A 15992-nucleotide genomic window follows, 5' to 3' on the forward strand; every position below is an offset into this window, starting at 1 on the left:
CCATGACCACATCTCATTATCCTTTGTAAAGCATCCACCAGACACATTAGCAGGCTGTTCCTATTTTGCAATGAAGCAATGGGAATTCAGTCTCCCACACAATCTGCCTAAGTGATTTACAAACTCTCCGGTGAATGACAGCGCATGCTAAAAATACTGTCCTTGTGCCGACAAGACCACTGATGATGTACTCCAGTCATCAATCAAGTCATGTAAATAGCAAAGTACAAAGAAGGCACTTGCAGCTCTGCAAGACAAATGCAATCAAGTCTTAGGTAACAGGCTCCTTCTATCTCCCCACCAGCACACTTAGCTCCAACTCTGATTTTGATGTTAACCTCAGAAGTCATCAGCTCCATGAAAACACACCCTGACAAAGGACTTACAACACAGCCTGTAAGAAACACATATTTGGGTAACGTTTTACTGTCCAGGGATAGTTGTGGCTGGGAGTTTTATCTATTCGGTTTCTGCACCAGCGTGATGAACACAAACTTGAATGCGAACACACGCCCAGCCAAGTATCCAAGGAATCATGCGTGGATGTGTGCGGGACATTGGGAACAAAAACATTGATCACAATTCTGTCAATTAGAACCGCACTGACTGAATATTCAAACATCTGAAGAAATTTGAATGTTTTTTGAATGACAAATGTTGGGTAAGTTACTTCAAAACTGTAATGCATTATTACATTGTTACATTACAATATTACTATACTTGAAATGTAATGCATTACACTACTATTGTATTACTTTTATATTACTATCACCAACATAACTGGAAATATGGAAACAACATTCTAAATGTTGCTCATTACACATCCAGTGGAAGATTGTCTTAAGCCTAAAAACAGTACAAAAAATGTCATAATTTCCCCTCCAATCTCTCTCCAGTGTACTCGCTCGCCAGGAGTCGTTTACAGTATTTAGGTCACTGTATGTTTGTACCGGCGAACTTCCATATGCAAACGTTTGTCCGCAATGTTATCCGCGCGGGAGAAACTACGGAAGGTACGCGTTGTGAAAAATCTGGCTCACGCGGACTCTGCACGGAGGGGTGTGGTTGCTGAAATGACGCTATTTAACGCGTGGAGCCACGCGGATTTCACATGCAGCATAAAACAAGCATGCTGCCGGCCTTCTTGCAGGACTTGCTCGCTGGCTATTTCTTAAGCTTAATGAAGTTGTAACCTTGCTTTTGCCCTCTGGTGGTAGGATGACTGAAAGTGTTTTATTTGACATCTAGCCGTCTTTTTAAATGTTAATATTGCCGAAGATCATTTTAATTAATTGTGGCACCCAATATCGTGATTGTGATTAAAATTCGATTAATTGTGCAGCCCTACTTTGAAAACAATATCTAACTTAGTAAACTATTAATCAAATCAGTTTCAACAAGATAGGTAAATAAAACCCTCTTGTTAAATTGTTGTTTAGATGTCTTTCATCACTAAATTATACCAAAATAAACACCAAAAATTGGTAAATAAAACATGTTCAAATACAATTTTATATAAAATAAAATATTATCGTATCGTTGACTAAATTGTTGGAATAATCACTATAATAATCTATTATTAAAATATTTGTGACAGCCCAAAAGACAAACCTATATGTTATCTTTTTAGCAGTGGCACAAAATATCAGACAATTCTGAATAAATATATTTTTGGGGGCATCCCCCCCCCAACACTAGTCATTTCAACTATTAAAATAAAAGAAAAAGAGAGAACATCGTAAGGCATCGAACTTAAATTGAACTTAATATTAGCCCTTGAAATTTCAAACTGACATGTGAGAAGTGGCAAAAGTGAATACAAGAATAACCCAATTAACATGCACAGTAATTAAACTAAATATGAATGAATTAAATAAAAAGATATTGTACTTTGGTAATCAGGATTATTCATCAAGACAAAGGCCCAAACAGAAAAGCAAATTAACCCATATGTTATATATTAAACTCTAATAAAAAGATGATGAACATTCATTTGAATTTCCTTTTTACATTTACAAAGCAAAGTTGGTGTTCAAGAACAGAGATTCACAGTTTTTATGTATGAAGTAAGTGGTGATAATTGTGGAATTGAATGCTCTCTTTTGTTCAAATATTAATTGGTATTCATACTTTATGAGCAAAGTCACAATTGATACTTGTGAGAGTGTTGCTAAACGTGATGTATAATCAGAATATTTTTAGTTGACTGGCTCACTTAGAATTTCTGGATTTTTTTTTTTGGTTCAGCTGAGTGCCAAGCACAGATTCTGGCGGTAACACATGTTTCTTGTGTTTTGTACAATTGTCAAGGTGTGAGATGGTTGAAAATGTGTTTTTCTTGCTACATTTGTAGCTGGCTCTAAAATTATTACTACAAAATGGAATGCACTTTAGCATCATCTAAAGGAGTTAAGTGGAACAGCAGTGACCACGTCAGTGAGAACTATTTGTTGTGCCGAAGAGTTAACATGGCACGAGAGATTAAAAGAGTAATGGAAATTGACCCCACACTTAGATAAGCTAATTTACAAAATCTCTCAGCTCTCCCATGTCTGTTCATCTTATTTTTAGGGAACAGCAAGTTTTGCAGAAAGTACTGAAACACCGAACAGATAAAACATGTGCATACAAACGTTTAAAGAAGTTTACATTATTTTCTTGAAAAACAACAAAATATAACGACACAGACAAATACGGACACATAACACTGATAACAGAGCATATACCAAACAGAATTTAAAAAATGTTCTGAGGCCAAACAGGACAAATTCAACCCTGAACGTGACAATCATGTAAACTGAGGAAGAAAAGTGCAGCCTTGACATAGTTTCGAAAGACTCTCACAAGTATAATTCACATGCCAACAAACGTCAGATTGGACAAAGTACGTCAGGGTTCATAAGCCTTTAATCAGTGTTAAGCAAGGTAACTGAATCACACCAGGCGAGTGTGTTGCAAGGTCATTGTTTATATAATTAAAATCCATGAGACTCTTTTTACTGTCTGAAGCAAATACAAATGACTTAAATATTCAATCACTGATACCAATCTTCCATTTGGCAGTCGTTTGGGGTTACATTAAGACAGTGCTTCTCCAATAGTGGGGCGGGGTCTGGCCCCGCCTGGTGGGGCACAAGGGGATGCCAGGGGGGGGCGTGGATGACCCCTGGAGAAAGGCTTTGTTTTTGTCATGTGAAGTCTAACTGCAATAAGATAAGCATTTGCACCTTGTTTTAGTTTCATGCACTAATCTGTAACCCGTAGAAACACAGTAAAAAATAATAAACAGTTGTTGCAAGTTGATTTAGATGGATACGGGTTTAGATATTATTATACCGTTTTAATACATAATAATCTTATTTATAGTCAGTGTGTCGAGTTGGGAGGGCGGGGGCAAAAGGTTCCTCTTTCAGAGGGGGCTTGGTAAAATATAATTGAGAAGCAGTATGCTAAGTAAACTTTTAATGCTTGGGGTCTTATGTCAGAGGTGGACTCTTTAGATAGATGTGTCTGCATGACACTATAAGGTTCATCATACACAACATACAGTGACCCAACACTATGTTGCATCAGATACCTTCACAATCTGGTTTCTTGGAAGTATATTGACACTTTCTTTGCAGTACATATATGTCAGTTATGTATATACACATATCAGTCTACTGGGAAAATTATATCCATCCTTCTTCTAGAGCCATTATCCTCACAAAGGTCACAGGCTTGCTCGTGGCTGACACCCTGAACTTTTTGCCAGTCAATTGCAGGGCAGAGAGAGATGAACAATCATTCACACACCCAAACACACCTAAGGACAATTTAGTATGCCCAATACACATGACATGCATGTTTTTGGAAAGTGGTAGGAAGCCGGGGTGGGTTCCTTCCGGGCACGCCGGCTTCCTCGGGGAGAGCATGGAAACTCCACGCAGGAAGGCAGGAGTGAGGTGGATTTGAACTCGATTTGAACTTTGTCCATGAACTGTGAGGCGGACGTCCTAACCACTGCCCCACCAAGCCGCTTATACAGTATAAATATAAAAAAAAAAAAAAAAACACAGTATCTTCGATGTTCCTAGGACTGCACTCTTCTGGACTGAGGCTTCAGATGTTGTTCAGATTTGCTGGAGCCACTCACCCAGTTTGGGGGTAACTGCCCCAAGTTCCCCCACTACCACGGTTACCACACAACCCTTGACCTTCCACATCCGTTCCAGCTGCTTGATACTTCAATCCTTGATACTTCTCTAGTATCTCATGTTCCTTCTTTCTGATGTTGGTGTCAGGTGGGATGGCCACATCTATCACCACTACCCTCTTCTGCTCTTTGTTCACCACCACTATGTCTGCTTGGCTAGCCAGGACTTTGTCAGTCTGTGAGGAGACCCGAGTGGCCGAAGAAAACCCACACAAACTTGGGAAGAACATGCAAACTCCATACATTTTAAATTGTAAATTCAAATGAGTTTAAAATTAAGCCAAGTGTGACATTCCTTAAACGTTACCATAACTGACAACTGGTGACCGCTGTCTGTTAAAAATCGATCTTTGGCATCTATACCTGTTGCTACAGGCAGACAATGAGTTTGGAGACAGGTACGGAATGAGCTGATGAGTTGTTTCCCCCGTGGATTTAGGTCACCCAGTAGTGGCGCCCCAATGACCGAGAAATTTCATATGCAGGAAGATCAGATGACGCTTAATATGCTAGCTCTTCTATCGACTTCATCGCACTGATGGACAGGAGGGGACACTTGCACACAGGTGTGCATACATTTGCTCAACTAGGGATGACCTCTGCTCCATGCCGTATGACAAAGTCAAGACATTTTGCTCACACTTGGAAAAAAATAGAGGCAGCCAGGGTCATCTGCTTGTTGGTGAGTCACAACTAAGAAAATAGGTCTTGTGATGCACTTCATAGAGATACTTTACTTCAGGGGTACATAAACTTTGTTTTTTTTTGCCTCGAGCTATATTTTACCAGCAACCTACGATGGGTGGCCAATACAGCTCAGCACCATTATAAAAAGTTAATAGCTCCTCTCTTGCAGTGATATCGCTAAACAAAAATGACCCAGGCCGAATGTACACATTTACCGGGCAGTAATAGGGATGGACGAGATTCTGGGATTTTTTTTTTTTTTTTTTTTTAGCTTGTTGGGCCAGAAGTGCAATGAAATACATGGGGATAAAGTGCTGCCTGTCAAGCTACTCCATTATAGTAAAACAGCCAAAGACTGTGAGAAGGCCAGTCAAAAATATATTCTACCATTACACGTAACGTATGACACAAACAGCCTTAATGCGCATTTAGTCATGACAACAGTCAACTTGTTAATCTTTTCCTTTCAGGGAGCAGCCCCCGAATGTAAACAACATGAGATTTTTGTTTTTAATTGTTCTTCCTTTCAGCTGAATTTTTTTTCAAGTACTGTAGCGTGATGTCATACGTTGGACCATCACTACCATAGCAGTCGACCGCAATCAATGCGGTGAGCGCCTTCCTTTACTTATTTAGGTGGTTTCCGCAACGATAAAGCCATATTTTGGCAATGGAAAATCACAAAATCTGTTTTCTGGGTTTGGACTTTTTCTAGCTGAGTCGTGAATGGTCATTTACCTGAGCCCTCGACCGAGTGTGATGTTGTGATTTGAAATGACCAAATCAAGATATGTAAATTGTCCATAATCACACAGCTCCATTCAAAATTGCTACCTTATCCCATGTACTTTTAAAAGGCGCTGGTTTTGAGCTTGTATGTATTTGACACCTTTTTGGATTTATACTCCAGTTAGGTTTTTGTCCCAAAAATATCTTCAAGCGCAGGTAATCAAGTCAAGCCTTTCCAAAGCAACACAATTTTAAAGCTCAATCAATGATCTTCATGAAGCAAGAGAGAACAGACTAACCACACACCTGCTGCCTTATGTCAGCTTGACATCCATCTAAAACTCTCTTCGAGCTGATTTAACTACAAATATGTATTTATATCTAGCAGGGCTTATTTATGGGCAACATGTTACACTTCTATGAGTGGAGAAAATGATGTAGGGAGCTGAATGGAGCCACAACTTCACACTGGAAAGAAAGGGAATTTGGCCATAAAAGCTAGTTTTCATCACCCACACTTCTACTATTGCGCATGTGTGTTTCCAAGAAACTATTCACTCATTTATTTAAGATGAAATATGAATATGGATGTTTGATTTAAAATTTAAAAAAAGAAGTGCCAGTGTCTATTTGGTGCGAAAGCCTTTTCATTTGCTTTTCATCAAGAATAATTCCAAGTACCAAGGAAGCAATTTGAGTGTATAATGTTACTTGTTAATTACTTTAAATCATTAACATCTACAATTTTCAAGCGAAGCGAGGTTCTCGATTGAAAACATAATTGAGACATTGTCATTTTGCTCTCAAATTCGCACTGGAACATTATCCTTCAGACAAAATGTTGTAATAAAAAATACAATATGGGAGATGAGAGACATTCATTTTGTATGAAACAAATTTTGAAATGATACTTTTTATGTGAACAGCTTTCTAAAAATAGCTCAAGTATTAAACTCTCAGTATATACAGTCCAGGCCAAAAGCGTGGGCACACCTTCCCATTCAATTTCTTTAAGTAGTCACAGCCGCTCATTTTTCATTAGGTGGCTGAACGTTTCTTTCCATTATAGGAATTTTAGTAGCTGTTCACACTACGAATAATACCATTTTTCCAATAGGAGAGTATTAACCTGACATTTGTAAAATGATGGTGTCAATAAACTTTACAACAGAATACAATTAAAACAATGCTTCGAAGAAAGTGCTATTTTATATACTATGGAGTAAGACGCGTGCGTGTTTCACCATTTGTATGAGTACGACTTTTGCAAGACACGACTTCACGTCTTTGCGTGAATCTCTCCTTTGGATTCGCGAATCTCTCCCTTAGATTTGTGGAACTGATCCTTTGCATTTGTAGATCTGGTTATGCAAATTAAGATGACCTCACGCCAAGCTACTGGGCAAAGTCAGTGGATCTGTGAGTCATTCGCGCCGCGCATGCATATAGCAGAAAAAAAAAATGGCCGAATTGAACTCCAATCAGAGGTTTTGAATAGCTCATCAGGCTTCAAGCTTAAGGATAATGTATGCACATTTTTAGTAATGCTCAAATTCCGCGTTTGTGGCCATTTGGGCCCAATTTATTGGAAAATGGCGTCATTTTTGGGATGTTTATGTAACAGCTAGTGACCTCTGCTGGCAGAAATAAGCACTGCAGTTGATTTGGAAAAACCCTATTCTTTGAATTGCACACACAAATGCTGAAGTGGAATCCTATTACGAAATAAAGATTGATTAACTATAAAAAAAGATTTTTGTACTATTTATTGTTGACTTAGCGGTTTTTATTATTTGTCCTTTCACAGATATGTTAGGATATGTGCACTTCTTACTTTTTTTGTCGCAGGCTAACAAGCAAATCTTCAAAATGTTGAAATTTCATTTTTACAACACTGGTAAACGTTAAGAATGTTTGTAAACCACAATAAAACAAAATATGCTGTATATTCCCCTCCATCTTTTTCCATTTTCATACATTTTTGAAAAGGCTCCAGTGAGCCTCTAGTGCAGCGCTGCATGCAGCTCAAGAGCCACAGGTTGTCCAGCCCTGGTCTAGTAAATTGCACCAAAAGGTGACATTTTGATGGTAGTCAGCATCAATTACTTGAGGGCAAATGCAGCTGTTGCTTTTATTTTCCCCAGAAGAGCGCTACAAGTGCAGATGCGAGAGAGCTGAGTCAGTGGTAGCATGAGTCACCATTAAAGGTTTCTCCAAGAAAAGTTATGACATGGTACAAATAAGACACCTTGAGAAAATTTAGCAGTGCTTTTGCTGCTTTTTGGCAGTGTCAAAGTTGGTGCAAAATTGCAAATCAGAAGAAAAACACTTACCACATTCCAGAAAAGTGGGTTGAAAACGATTGCAATTACAGCAATGTGGAAGTTGGGGTCATGAAAGTTCATGTGTTTTAAGACTTCTTCAAAAACCTTCAAGTCCATCTGAAAGAAGCAGGAGAAAATCCTGTTAAGGAAACAGGTGATTTCTATTTCCTGTTGATGCCCTTTGTTAGTAGTACATGACAAAGCCATTTCACCACTGCTGGTTTCTAATTGGTGTGACGTATTTGGTATGGTATGATACAGAAATATATTTGCAAAATATACCGTAATTGAGAAGAACTGGGTTAACCTAACCCCGCCATAGTAAAGCACTTTAAAAAACGATGCAAAGTGATGCATCTTTTAAAAGTACACTGATCGAGGTGTGTTTTTATTTTACAAAGCCATGATCGTAATGCCCCTGTCCCTTTATTTATCGGCATTAAATCTAATCTTAAATGTTTCTGGTTTTATAGCGAAAGTTAAACCGGCAGTCAAGTATCAGAACTAAAAACGCAAACTGTTTTGTAATTTAATCATCATTGTACGCTATATGGCAAGTACATACGCAGTATTTTGTAGTCTGTCATCAACTTACAGTTTCATTTCACGGGTGAAAAGAACACTTTTATTTTGACAAGTCAAAGCATACGGGCTGATTTCCGGCCTTCAAAGCTTGGTGGGTGGCGTGACAGTTAACGGTTGCCGTTAGCTTTTCGTAGCATGTGCACGGTCACCAGTTGAAGATATTAGAGTAAATTATGTTTGAAAGTGATTGAGTTATACCTTGGAGTAATCCACGTTACTGAGGCCACCACAACAGTCCGGCAGGGGATGTTTAGCTTCTGCTGGATCGTAGCACAGTACTCGCCGGCTGGATTGCTGATCGTACACATTCAACGAACAAAACCACAACACCATCACCGGTATATATGCATGCAAAGTATAAAAACAAATTGCAAAATCCGAAGTGCGATACGGGTGGAGAAGAGCACCATTCGCTCAGTGCTCCACATGGAGAATTAGCTTATAGCCCAATGTATACTGCATTCTGGGAAATGTAGTCGTTTTCCTACAACTGGATTGTGCCGAGCCGCGCGATTCAGTATAGGAGGAATCTGTTTTGTTGTGTAGAAATGGGTTAGTTAAGCTTAAAATAAGTGCCACAAACGACATGTTTGACAAGTCACCCATAAATCACATCAGCCGTTGTGTTTTCTTCCCCCGTCTACAGTGTCGTTAACGGCGACATCTGCAGGCGGATTTTATAAGATACTTTTGACAGTTTGGTTAAAGATAGCGAATATTTTTTGGCGTGTGTTTACTTTCACTGGGCACATTTCTTCCGAAATGTAGTGAGCTGAAATACAAATAATTTTACATTAAATGAATTTTTACTACTTACAGGAACAGGATACCTGGTACAGAAAATAAATAAGTGAATAAATAGATGCCAGGAAACCTATGATGACCTTTCATGTCCTTAGGATTATTGTTACCACCCGAAAAAAGGGGTGGAAAAGTGTTCCAGCGTTTTATTCACATCAATTTTACTCAAATCTATTGGTGAGGATGCAAGTGAGAGACATTTGAGTGACAGCATTTTGTGTTAACCTTTGTTGTACTGAGTCCTCTGCCCATCTGTTGTAAGGTGTTCTACAGTGTACTATTTTTGGGGTCCCTGCTGTTTTCATTGTATTTGCTGCTCCCTGGGTAACATTTTTAGAAAATATGTTATTTTCTTTCACTGCCTTGCAGACAGTCAGATCTACAGTATGTCCAGCTGACCAAAAATGATCCTTTTTAAGGCCACTTTTGTAAAGGAAAACTCATAATTTCTTTCAAGCATATGTGTCTTAATGAAAATTGTCATGTTCTGTTGTTTTCTGGCTATGGATGATAATTGTGGTTTCTGTTCATTTCTGTTTTGGGTTTTTGTTCTATGTTCCTCTTTTATTTCCCTTGTGTCTGTCCCCTATATTGTGATCTGTTCCACCTGTGGTCTGCCCCCTTGTGTGTCATCCAATCAACTTCCCCAGCCTTTTGTTTCTGTCCAGCTGTTTCTTGTTTCCTAATTAGTGTGTAGCATATTTATTTCCCATGTTGTTTCCAGTTAGTTGTCGGGTCATTGTCTTTTCTTTCTTTGTCTTACAGTTAGTGTCCCTGTATCACTCGAGTTGTTCCTGTAATTTAGAGCATGGCATCGTGATTTCATGATTATTTTGAGACGGATAGTGAGGACACCATTTTACTGCTAAAAGTTCTAATTTAAAAATGCATGTACAATTATTGGATAGGTGAATATTAGATTTAAGATGTAATTTATTCCTCTAATCTTCTCAGTGACATCATGTTTTTGACATACAGTACTGGTACTTCTCGTGTGAAGTTAAAAATGTATGTACAATTATTGGATAGGTGAATATTGGACTTAAGATGTCATTTACTCCTGTAATCTTCTCAGTGACATCACATTATAGACATACAGTACTGGTACTACTCACTTGAAGATCACAGGACTTTATCTATTGTCATTTGGTTCAGGTCTTTGCTAAAGGCGTTTGTGATGTTAAAGCATTTTTTTTTTTAAATAATCCTTCCATCTTATTTTATATGATGTCCTTCTCAGTTATCCTTTCCCCTCCTATGATGTGCTTGGCGTGAAGCCACCCCATGTGGAGGCAGCCCGGCAGCTCCATGACCATGCATGCTGTCTGTTCATCAGCCTGCAAGATGCAGGAGCTTAGCGCTTCACCGTCTAAAATGAACCAAGCGTGATATCCAGGCAGCAGGTGATAATTACGGCCCTAATTGACAACACTCGCTCACTCTCCTTGCTCCTACTCTTTGGCTCTCCCTCTACGTTCTTATTCCGTCCCTCATGTTCGATTAAGTTCCCTCTCATGAGCTGTGGTCTTCATAATTGAGCCCCTTGAAGTCTGCCTGGCAACTAATAGGTGAGATTTCGTTTTTCCAAATATAAACAATGAAATAAACAGTCTATCTAGCTATCTATCTATAAAAACCCCAAACAATTCATGAATCCAGCTATGTTTCTCCAAGACCATCCATCTTCTATAGCCGCTTATCCTCACTAGGGTCACAGGCTTGCTGGTCCTCAGTCAGTAAGTAGGCGGGGTACACCCAGGACAGGTTGCAAGCCAATCGCAGGGCACACACAGATGAACTACAAACTCACAAAAACAACTTAGGGCAATTTGGAGTCTTCAATTTACCTACCACGCATGATTTTGGGAATGTGGGAGGAAACTAGAGTACCTGGGAAAAAAAAAAAAACACAAGACATGGGGAGAGTATGAAAAGTCCTTACAGGATGGCCGGAACCGGAATAGAACCCACAAATTCTGCATAGTAAGGCGGACAAGATAACCACTCTTCCACCACAGCGTCCATCACTCAGACCTGTGGTCCTCAAAGTTCTTTCAAAAAATGTATCCACGTGTGAAATAATTTTTCAGCCAAGTACCTTCTCACCAATGCAAAGCATTGTTGGGTGGATGAATAAACCAGTATATATAAAAAAATCTTAGATCATGGCCCGACCCATTAATAAGACAGTAGATTAAATCGTTCAATTACGGCCCTTTCAACATTGGCCAAGAATAATCAGCCTTATAGACAATATTTTACTATATTTTTTTGTTTAATTTTTTACCTTTACAAACTCTAAACATTTACAGCAATTGTATACAAGTAACACTTGAAGTAATATCTTCTTAGACCATATACATCTCTATTAAAACCTTGTATTCTTAAATATATATCATAAAATCTGTTGATGAGTTTATGTGGCCCAAAACAAAGCAAATTTTACAAGCAGTGATTAGGTGACCAAATGCAAAGAATTGACCTGGATATGACTACTTTACACACAATGTAATGTTTGTTTAAAAAAACACGGAAATAGGGCAACATAAAAGAGCATAAGTGTGTTAAATGTGATAAATATTTAGCTAATGGTAACAAAAACACATGTATTAGAAATATTATAGAAATAATTTGTGGCGAATAGGTACCAGGCCAGCGTGCAAATAGCTCATATCTGCATATAATTGAAATCTATTGCAAAACATTGGGAAACATGCTATTTTATTCATTGCAAAAGTTTTTACTAATCTTCTGGTTTATTGGTAATCGGTGTTACTATTGTTTTCCAAAAATTCGGGCATCAACCTAAAAATGTATGTCTTGGTTGGGCCCTACTTAAAACTGATTTATGTGCCATCAATGTCTGGTTTCTTTATTTTTTAAATAATATTTATAATGTTATTTCTAGTTATATTCAGCTAGTCCAGAAGATTGGACATGATCTGCTTTATTTCATTTCATGTTTGCCCGAAGAATTGCATCATACCAAATGACGTTACACATCACCATGGAACTCAAAGTAAAAGCACATATCATTTTGCAAAGGAGTCATTACAATACAATATAGCAATAAGTTGTTTCATGTTTCAATTCATTTGCTCCTAATTGGAAAAGAAAACTGTACTGTTTCCGCCACTGCATTAAAAAGCATTCAATTAGATTTATTGGTACCTCCAAGGAAAATCTCACGTAGACACTGAAGTTCCTACAAGTTCCTCTAGGGGTACTCGTACCGCCGTTTGAGAATCATTGACTTAGAGAAACCAACCATAAATAACTCAGCTATCTCCTTTTCTTCTATCAATAATCATTGTTGATTTGTGTCAGCAACCGAAATTAAAAAGCCATCATAAACCTTTACTCTTTCAAAGTTTTACTTTTACTCTATTGTTTAATGCTGATTAACCATGGTGCCTCAAAAACGATCAGATAACGCAGTGCAGGGTAATGTTGGCACTGTGCATTTATCACAATAGCAACGGCCCAACACGATTGTCATTAGCTATTCTTATTTAGCACAAGTACAACACGTCCACTCATTTGTTTCACGAAATATTCAGAATGCAAATCTAATTTATGTTGTTTACACACACAAAGAATGAATGCCATAACTTCCAGTAATAAACCACAATGTACTGATAGTGTCCACTAGTTTGTTGTCATTGAGTGTGAAGGATGTGAGAGAATAAAGCATTCGGCGAGCCTCATTTTTGCATCCTGCATGTGCTTGAATTGTGGGTACGCTCATTTGACACACATATCTGTGATTCATATATTCTTCATTGGATTTGGTGTCACTATGCTAACAAATGCAGAACTGCATAGACCAGATGGTGGAATGATCTTGAATGTTTGAATGGGTTGAACCTGTGAAGAAATGTGAATACAGTATTACAAAGTTGGAACAGGCCAAATAATGTAGAAGATACAAGGGAAAAACTGAAAAAAGTGGAAATTGTGTGGGTATTCAAATTGAAAAAAATAGGAAAGGCAGTGTATGGCAGTGGAAAGAACAATCTTTAATATATAAAGTGAATGTGAAATGAGAAATCTCAAAATTTGAAAGGTTAAATCTCCTATTGAATATGAATATTGGAATATTGAAGTGAAAATATGGAATTAGGGGAAAATTATAATCTGTGTAAATTATTGGAATGATTCATAAAGCGAAATTAATGAGTTAAATGTTGGCAATATGAAATGGGAAAGCTCAAAATGTGAAATGTTAAATCTCCCATTGGATATGAATATTGGAATATCGGGGTGAAAATATGGAAATATGGGAAAATATTAATATGTATGAATTATTGGAATGATGGGAATGATCCACTTTACAATGCAACTTTACCATGCGGTGCCAAAGCCATATATAAATAACACCTATAAATGTCTTCTGGGCCCAGGCTCATCCGAGATGGATTAATGCAAGAAGGAAAAGTCTGCTGTGGTCTGATGAGTCTAAGTTTCACATCGTTTCTAGAAATCATGGTGAAGTGAAGTTTCATAGTGTCTTCAGTTCCTAAATGTTATTGAATGCTGTTGAAACATTGGTAAACAATGATGTATGTGAAATGAAACGATTGAATGAAAAAATGTGAATTAGACACCCCACCCAACGGAATTTTCATGCATGTGAATGTGGCTACCTGAATTTTACAAGTGTAAACGAAATAAATACTACTGCAGTACACGTTTTCTTCAGTCTTTAATTATTAAACCTTATACAGTAACTGTACTGTTGTGCCTTCTTGTTCCCATTTCCTTTGGCTGGTGTCTAATGGAGAGCCGCGGTTATATTAGCACCACCCGGAAATTTTAGTAAAGTGAAACCTGTAGCTGACCAAACATGGGAACAATTACACCTTATACTTCCAATTTATTCCAAAAGAAATCTAGGTAGGAGATTAAAGGTGCTCTGCAGTTGCTCCATTCTTGACGACCTTTAAAAGCATGTGACTTTGAGGAAGCACAGCTTTCGACCACGCCTATAAGATTCGTGATTGGATCCCGGCGCGACCCTGGGGGATGGGGCGACAGAAGAGAAATTAGGGATTTTAATTTGGCAACATTCAAATTGCTGTAACTGTCAATTTTTGAACCGACATGTATTATCGTTTTAAAGGGAATTACTGTAGGTGTAGATTTAAGATTTAGTTTTGTGGTGTTTACGAAACTTGCTTGAATTATTTGCTTGGCTGGCTTGACCCCTGTTTTGTCACTTGATATCACATGACAGTTTCAACTTGATCCTAGTTTAATCTCACACCCAAGCAATTAACTGAAACAAAGGTCAGTGCAAACATCAAACATTAGTTTAAAAAAAATAAACTATTATGTTCCTTTTTTGCCGAATAAGTTTTGGATTACTGGAAACATAAATATGAAAAATGAAAATGTACCACTTTATACCTTCTTTTTTTACTCCTGTCTTACCCATCTAACCCATTGTCTTGCATTTTTGTCATAAACTCCACCCACTCCCCCTCCATTGTGTGGGTAAACAGAGTCACCTGCTCACAGATCGATTCACTTGATGGCAGTCGCTTGACTCATGCAGCAAACAGGAAAGAAATAACGGCTCACAGAAAATAATTAGACTCATGTGATTATTATTTGCACAAGAGCTAATATGCCCATTCATTTAGAGCCCCACCATCATTGCCATCATATGAAAATCAAATCCACTCTTTTTCCAATATTGAACTGCAGTTATTACAATCCTTGTGATCCAGCCACATAACAAGCTGGGAAAAAAGTCTGACTAAATCCAAGTAGTATAAAACCAATAGCATTGTTTCCTAATAGTGAATAACATACATTCAGTTAACCCATTGCAGACATTTTAAAAATATCCAATGAGCACATGGTGAAAGCACCAATGAATACAATGACAACAGTTAAAACATAATAGATACAATCAATAATGAAAACAAATCTCTCTCTCTGTACTGTGTGCATATATATATATATATATATATATATATATATATATATATATATATATATATATATATATATATATATACGTGTGTGTGTCAGCAATTAAACCTTATGTGATACTGTCAAAACGTCCAAAAAAAGTCCACCAATAGCAAGCTTTAACAAGATTGAACGCTAAATTACAAATCACAAAATACGTAAATAAAATGCTTGCACTCACCAAAACTGTTGTCTCCTAAAACACTTAATTCACAACACAAAATGCATTCTTCTTTCCTTCCTCATGTAGACTTCAATGAATTGCTCGTACAGTTTGTCTGAGCGTTTCAGTTCCAACAAGAAATCATTTTCTACCAAATGTTTTAATTCACTTTAAAGGCAGAATGTGTAAGATTTAGACCGTTTTTCATAAAAAAGGAATCATTTAAATAATTACAAATTTCAAAAACTTGCAAATAAATGTGTTCACGATCAACAGTATGTTTTAAATATAATCGTAGGTCTAGTTATCATGAATTGATCTTACATGGGGGGGTGGCACTCCTGTGAAGGCTGCCATGTCTGTTATAGCTACGGACAATGGTGAAGGCAGCACCTCCTGCTGTCTGTAATGAAAAAAGGTCTAAATCTTACACATTGTCCCTTTTTAAAAAAAAAAAAAGCCTGAAAATGACCAGCAATACATCAGAACGTCAAGCTTGCAACATGTCAAGTCAAGCTATCACCCTAGT

At 37.7% G+C, this 15992-nt stretch overlaps 1 protein-coding gene and 1 long non-coding RNA gene across 5 annotated transcripts in view; one reads left to right on the top strand and one right to left on the bottom strand.

Moving 5' to 3' along the window:
• pemt (phosphatidylethanolamine N-methyltransferase) overlaps positions 1–15992 on the bottom strand; it is a 52054-nt gene that overhangs the window by 33328 nt on the left and 2734 nt on the right. The window contains exons 2-3 of one of the 4 annotated variants that reach the window (XM_088439762.1): positions 8719–8801; positions 7945–8052 (exon numbers count right to left, since the gene is read on the bottom strand). In XM_088439762.1, coding sequence (XP_088295888.1) covers positions 7945–8052; positions 8719–8801 — 191 coding nt within the window. Of the gene's footprint in view, positions 1–7944; positions 8053–8500; positions 8567–8718; positions 8977–15992 lie in introns of those variants that run through there. The other 3 variants (XM_088439758.1, XM_088439760.1, XM_088439759.1) reach the window with 3 other exon arrangements.
• LOC148409339 (uncharacterized) lies at positions 8627–14011 on the top strand. The gene is made up of 3 exons (XR_015868472.1): positions 8627–8858; positions 10562–10889; positions 13725–14011. It is a non-coding gene; the product is annotated as an uncharacterized LOC148409339 (long non-coding RNA).

The sequence above is a fragment of the Hippichthys cyanospilos genome, chromosome 17 (genome assembly GCF_059441005.1).
Source record: "Hippichthys cyanospilos isolate Australia breed blue-spotted pipefish chromosome 17, RoL_Hcya_1.0, whole genome shotgun sequence".
NCBI classification, from domain to species: domain Eukaryota; kingdom Metazoa; phylum Chordata; class Actinopteri; order Syngnathiformes; family Syngnathidae; genus Hippichthys; species Hippichthys cyanospilos.